At 38.9% G+C, this 7,271-nt stretch overlaps 1 protein-coding gene across 1 annotated transcript; it reads right to left on the bottom strand.

Moving 5' to 3' along the window:
• Positions 1-562: 562 nt before the first annotated feature.
• On the bottom strand, positions 563-2,092 carry LOC125669388 (uncharacterized). The gene is made up of 4 exons (XM_048903850.2): positions 2,006-2,092; positions 1,790-1,856; positions 785-1,699; positions 563-672 (listed from the first exon to the last, which is right to left on the bottom strand). The coding sequence occupies exons 2-4, from the start codon at positions 1,848-1,850 to the stop codon at positions 662-664; spliced, it is 987 nt and encodes a 328-aa protein (XP_048759807.2). The 5' UTR covers positions 1,851-1,856; positions 2,006-2,092; the 3' UTR covers positions 563-661.
• Positions 2,093-7,271: the final 5,179 nt, after the last annotated feature.

The raw sequence follows: 7,271 nt of genomic DNA, 5'->3' as shown, positions 1-7,271 counted from the left end.
TGTTCAAATGATAGTCCCGGGGGTATGGTGGGTTCACAAACGAGGAACAAAGTTTTATATTTGAATATGTAAGGGAAATTGTTTTTACAGCAACATTGCCACGATTAGACGTATAAAATGTGCAAGCATCTACAGGTGTTACAGATTTAAGTTTGTTCAAATTATGGCCACAGAGCCTACAATGGGACTTCAATAGGAGATCCAACTATCACATGCAATATATGGGGAAATCGTTTTATCAGTGCCAGCAAGGCCATGATAAGTTGTATCGATATATGCAAGCATCTTTAGGTAGTGTAGATTCCAATTTATTCAAATCATAGCCCTGTAAAGACGAGGTGACAATAGGGGATCAAAGTTTAACAATATATGATGAATTGATACTTGTTCTCTTGCAAAATTGACATTTTATACGATCGGTGAAATAAAACAAATTATTTGCGGCCTTTCTTTGAAGCTTGTGTGAATGTGTTTCTTGTGAAACATTCTGTTAAACAAAATTCCATCAATAGTCCAGTTTTAACAATACTGGAACCTCCTTAAGCAAAATTAATACAAGACAATTTGGGCGTCATTTGTTTATTCCACAACCTAACAAAAAAGCAAATCACATGAAATGCAGGTTCAAGGCCAAATCCATCTCAGTCAATCCGGGAACAGTTTAGTAAAAACCTAAAATAAAAATATAGTAAAATTATTCTTTTTCAAAATCTTGCTTTGCAATTGTTAGAAAAAACTATGATAACCTTTAACCAATTATAAAACAAACAAACAATAAGATTACCAAGTTTCTTTCTGCCTCCTATTCCTCCTCCTATTCCTCCTCCAATTCCTCCTCCTATTCCTCCTCCAATTCCTCCACCGATTCCTCCAGGACCACCTCCAATACCACCAGGACCACCACCTAAACTGCCGCTGCTCAGGAAGGAACTACCGCTAGAAAAACTGCTAGAGGAGAGTCCGCCTGGGAATCCACCACTTGGAAAACCACTTCCAGATCCGGGGAAAGATCCGCTGGGGAATCCGCCGGAAGAGAGTCCACTTGGGAACCCACCGCTAGGAAGTCCGCCACTTGGGAAACCGCTTCCAGAACCGGGGAATCCGCCGGAGGAGAGTCCGCCTGGGAATCCACCGCTAGGAAATCCGCCACTTGGGAAACCGCCTCCGGAACCGGGGAATCCACCGGAGGAGAGTCCGCCTGGGAATCCACCGCTAGGAAATCCGCCACTTGGGAAACCGCTTCCGGAACCGGGGAATCCGCCGGAGGAGAGTCCGCCGGGGAATCCACCGCTAGGAAATCCGCCACTTGGGAAACCGCCTCCGGATCCAGAGAAAAATCCAGATCCACTTGAGAAACTCAGAGAGCTTCCTCCTCTACCGCCGGGAAATCCTCCGCTGCTTCCTGGGAAACCACCACCCGGGATATATCCTCCTCCGATTGGGGTTATGCCGCTACCGCCCCCTATAATTCTACTTCCACCAATACCACCTGGGAATCCACCTGGGAATCCGCCAGATCCAAAAGAGAATCCTTGAGGAATGATGTGCAATCTGATCAAGTATTGGTAATACTGAATGTATTGTACAGAGTTGGGACCGTACACAGCGTACAAGTAGTAGAGGTATTGGACGTAGACGACATAACGATATCCACTGTTGGGGTAGGTCGGGGCTGGATAGCTTGGTTGTGAGGGGTAACCTGTGAAAGTAAAGAAACGGGCATGCAATATCAAAATGTTCTATTGAACACGGAACTTATCAAGGATTCAGAGAAATTCTGCAGTTATACCTGTGCCATAGGTTGTCGCCACGTATGTGGCCATTAACAGAAAACAAACTTCCTTCAGCATGGTGATCTACAAAATAAATAACCATCAGTTAGAGATCGTTTGATTTAAACCAAAGGCAGTTCTTAGAACTAAAATATGAAATGATAAGACGAATAGCCATCCAATAATTAAGTCTGGCAAAATAGGAACAAATTGAAAAGAAAAGCTGAAGGTACCTTTTGGTTGTTTCTGTTCTTGGTTGTTTCTTCTTTTGAATGGCAGCCCAAACTACAAGAACTAGGGAGAGCGGTCCTTTTATATGTTCGCCAGCGGATCAGAACACAAATACATCGATTGATTCTGATGAGTTATGCAATTCTGAACACGGAAGTGTTTAACCTCAAAGGCTTGATTATGCATGTCGACTGTTAAGAAAACCAAGATTTTTTTTGCATTAGATTTGAAGTTCTTGATGCTTCTTATTTGCTGACTTTTGCAGAATGTTGTTAAATTAAACAAAATTACGTCATTCTTACGAGTGGTTTCATACATGGATTCCCTTTTTTCGGAAATATTTCTTAATTCATTTTCATCGTGTTTGGAAGATTTTTTTCTATCTTTTTTCTTTACGTTTTATGACAAGTACTGTTGCTATCATTCATATGTTTAATGAAAAATTATTCATTTTCTGTAAATCGTTATCCTTAGTACGATTCGTTTAATACTGTTTAAAGCTGACATGAATTAATAAATATAGTATAATTCTATACGTCCGCCATATGTCTCTGCTAATCTGCCATATTAGCTGAATATTCTATTGTTATATGTATCAGGGTTCGCATGGTATACAAGGGGAAGAGTTCTGCTACGCTTCACTTCACATCAGTGTCTTCAATTTACCTGTGCGGGTAGCTTCGACATGTAACACGTACATCTCCGATACTAATTTATAGGGCATCAAGAAGAAATGAAATCACGTTTTGGAACACCACGCAGTGCTCAAAATTATAATAAACATATCGTACAGTAGTAAATCATTCTAAAAGCTTTGGATAAATATATATAGAATGCCTTTTCTTCTCACCGAGAAAGAAAATATAAATTGGTATAACAAACCTGGCAATATTGACAATCAATATAACGTATAACTGTCAAGACAATTCAATAGTTAATACAACAAATATGTCATTCCAGGCTAAAAATATAACTGGTAATAAATGTATTACAAAATGGTTCAAATAATAGCAAATTCCGCTAACTACAGAAAAGGTTAAACAGTAGTAAATTACGTTTTGTAAATACAAAATTTCAAAGAATTCCTTTTCTTAAAATGTTAATTTACTGAAACTCAATATGAAAGTTTGGCTACTCAGCACAATTCAATTGAACGCCACGTCACACTTGGCACAACCAGGCCTCCATACAGCGCGAACAGCCCCTCCGCTTCCATTCCCGGACTCACAGGTCTCTCACTGAACAACGATACTGGGTAACGCCGACTTCAAAACAATGCCAACACTAGGCCCACAAAATAATTGTCGAGTCCACCACGTGGAACACCCAAGTACAGCTGTACAGCGCTGCCTCACGTGTTCTGATTCCCACGCCGAGCACCTACTGAAACGCTTATAATACTGCCTGATATGGCCCATATAGCTTCTTAAATCCCCTCTGCACTGAAATAGCAATTACTTAACCTAAAACCTATACACAAAGCGACTTGGTTAACAAGAAAATTGAAAACACAATACACGTGAAAACTAACCCGAAACCTCGCAAATATTTCACACACAAAAATAGCTTACCGGCTGGAGGAAACGAATGCCCACACAGTAAAATGTTTGTCTCTCTGGCTACCCATTACCCAGACTAACTTCTGGAATTCGCCAAGAAAAGACCCCTGCTGGACAGCATGAAAACATGGCCGCACGCTTGACAAACAGCCGCTACTCTGACTGACCAAACCGATATACTAAAAATAGCCTTATCGACCAACACTCACACTACGGAAACACCTTACAAGCATAAACAACTATTTACTGGGCAACACCACAAAAACTAACTAAATGAAAATTAACTTCATCACAATCTCAATGTCATAATGCTGTAAGATGAGCAGTGGTAACTATAGTCGAGAAGGCGCTTGATAAAGGGATTTCCGAAAAATTGTCTACAGTGGTTTGTGATCACTCCCCACCAATATGTGGCGATCAAACTGATGAAATTTTGTACATTCATACCATATAAAGTTGTAGCTAAGGCCTCCTTTTCAATCTGGGCATAGTTTTGCTGACTTTTAGTTTAAGCACGTGACCCACATGCAACAGGCTGACCTTCCTGAACAAGAGCAGCACCAAGGCCCTCTGAGTTGGCATCTACAGCCAAGGTTAGTGGCTTTTTCGTGATAACGCAGGACAGGTGTGTTACTGACGAGACACTTTAACGTTTGAAAGCTTTCTTCTTGTGTTTTGTCAAAGTGGAAGCAGAAATCCTTTTTTGGGAGTGTTCTGAGTGGTGAACTCACTTCAGATAAGTTTGGTAAGAACTTTCCAAGGTATTGTATAAAACCAAGAAATGTTTGAAGTTCCGAAATATTCTGTGGAGTAGGCATGTCTTTAACAGCACGAATTTTCTCAGGATTGGGTTGGGTCCCTTTAAGAGTAAGTACATGACCTACAAATGCGACGTGGCTCTTACGAAACTTACACTTTTCTGGACTCGGTTTCAGATTGTAGTCATGGATGCGATTCATGACCTTTTAGTCTGCTATATTGTTCTTTGATGTCTTTTCCCCATATCAGTATGTCATCAATTATTGCTTCATATCCTTCTAGATCCCTCACCATATCTGAAATTGTGCGTTGATAAATTTCAGAAGCAGAGTTTATGCCAAATGGTAGCATAGTAAACCTATAGCGCTCATATGGAGTATTGAAGGTGCAGAATTTCGAACTTTCTTCTGTAAGCCCAATTTGCCAAAAGCCCGATGTATCGTCTAATTTAGAAAATTGCTTGGATCAGTGATCCGCTGTATGACGTCCTCATTGGTCTTGAGCGGGAAATGTTCTCTGTGAATGGCTTTGTTACGATTCTTAGGATCTGTACAAATACGGAATTTTCCATTTGGTTTAAACACAGTCACCATGGAATTAACCCATGCTGTGGGTTCGTTTTGTTGAATGATAACACCAGTTTGTTCCATGTGATCAAGTTCGTCCTTGATTTTGTCACGGAATGTAAACGGCACACGACGAGGTCAATGTATCAACGGGGGGACCAATGGATCAATCTTGATTTCTTGTTTAACAGGTAAGAGTCCAAAAACATCACCATATTCAGTAGGGCTGGGACGATTCAGGGTTAGCTCGATTCGGTTCGGTTTCGATTCAGAACAGCACGGTTCGGTTATTTTCGATTCGCTTCATGTTAGGTCCAATTTATCTAATGACACCACAAAAATTAACAATTTTAATGAGTAGCATATTTGATTTGATTTAATTCAAGTTATATAACTATATGTTGTCATTTGTAAACATCATATCTATTCATAATGGCATTTTATAACTTTGATAGAAAAAAGAAAACACTGACAGTCTATCAAAATTTGTTATATTAATGTGCTGCATAAGTTTTGGATTATTAAACAAATCTATAGTGAATCTAAAAATCTATATGATATCGTTTTCATTGATATGCAAAAATTCTATCAATTGAGAGTCTTTGAAAATCTCTCCTTTATTGATTTACTTCTTTCATGTTAACTGTCAAATCTGTGTCATTACCTACGATGTTGATTTCACTCCACCACTGACAGAAATGCTATATGTCATGTAAAGATAAACTGCAATGATCTTACGGACCATATTCTGTTGGTATCTGAGTGGTGAAAATGCTAACTCTTAACACAGTAGTGATTTAAATCTCCGTTGCATAAAAAACCACATGTTTTCAACATCACTCGGACGACATATTTGTTGTTTTGGTGTAAGTAAAATCTAAACCGAACCGAACCGAAATCCGGAATTTGTAATCGGTGCATCGAATCGAATGGTATGAATCGCGGTGCACCGAAATTTTCGGTGCACCGCACAGCCCTAATATTCAGATTGAATGTCTGTAGGAATGTTTGTTGTTTCTGAATAGTCAAGTTTGTAAGCTCGCCTAACAAGTCCCGGAGCTGAGCAAGAGGCAGATCCTAGAGTAGGTTCTGAAGGTAGGTCAACATCCTCAAAAGAGATTTCAGTCACGCGGTCTTCATATTTACATTGGAGTATAATGTTTCTAACAGGTTCCACTTTAGATCTCATGTTTGCTTTGGATGAAGCAAGTTAGTGATGTTTTAAGCCTAGTTCATTGAAAGTTTTCAATGGTAGCACATTACACTTATTACCAGTGTCCAACTGAAGCCTACTGGCTTGTTAATTTTTATGTACTCGGTCCACTCTATATCCAGCATGTTGATGTCCGTATCAATGTATCCTAGAAATAGTTCTTCGGTATCAGAGTTATCTACAGTGTTCACGCACTTTCCACTTGAATGACACTTTTTTGCAAAGTGACCAAGTCGACAGCATTTGTGGCACTAATTCCCTTTGGTTGAACATGATGAAGTACTGTGTGTGTATCCACAACGTGAACAATCATCTATTTGCTGTGGCTTAATATGATGCGAATTAGATTTGTTGTTTAATTGTTGTTTTGGAGAACAACCGTGATTGGTTTGGTGGATTGCCTAAACTTACCTTTAGACTGTAGTTTGTTTCGAATGGCATGAACTCATGTATCCTCACCAAACATTTGTCTAGCTTGAGTTGTGGATTGTTCATGAAAGGTGAAGAAGTCATGCAATGTCAAGTGACTTCTGTAGAGTCAAATCAAATCCAACATTATGAGTTTCTCACGTATTTTATGTGATTTCACACCAATGACAATTCGATCTCGAACCACTTCCTCACTTCTCGCCTAATTATATCACATGCTTTCATTGTGCTTTTAAAATTCTAGGTGTCTGTTGTATTTTTTATATAGATTACTATTGAAATTCTCGGTATTAATTGCATTATAACTTGGACAGAAATAAACGTCAAATACGCCTAGATTAACATCCCTTCCCCAACTCTACAATTTAACGAAGTGCATATTTTAAAAAGTTTTCTACATAAAATCGAAGAAATTAAACTTTCATTTTGTCATAGGTATATTACAAACCGTTAAAACTCGACATAATGAAGAATTTGGTAACGTAAACTTTACCATACACTATTTGTTAATACTATTTATGTGAAGTTTAGGACTGCAATTGCAAGTGCAACTTCCGGTGTAAGGGGAGTAACTGCAAAAATGTAGGACATTATGAAATACAGTCAGAGTGGCGGATTTCATAAAGGAAGGGGGGCCTAAAATATCAAATTGGTCTTTTGTGAAGAAAATAAAAAGAAGGTTACTCTCAGAAATAAATGACAAGATCTTTTGATTTATTCTTACTTTTCTTGTGAGAACTCA

This window comes from Ostrea edulis, chromosome 4, assembly GCF_947568905.1.
Source record: "Ostrea edulis chromosome 4, xbOstEdul1.1, whole genome shotgun sequence".
Classification (NCBI taxonomy): Eukaryota; Metazoa; Mollusca; class Bivalvia; order Ostreida; family Ostreidae; genus Ostrea; species Ostrea edulis.
The sequence above is the reverse complement of the archived record's forward strand: the minus strand, read 5'-3'. Positions and strand labels throughout refer to the sequence as shown.

Excerpts from the sequence above, each read along its gene's own strand:
- LOC125669388 (XM_048903850.2), bottom strand. The coding sequence starts at position 1,850 with ATGCTGAAGGAAGTTTGTTTTCTGTTAATGGCCACATACGTGGCGACA. Across the intron at positions 1,700-1,789 it reads GGCGACAACCTATGGCACAG|GTTACCCCTCACAACCAAGC; the intron begins GTATAACTGCAG and ends TTACTTTCACAG.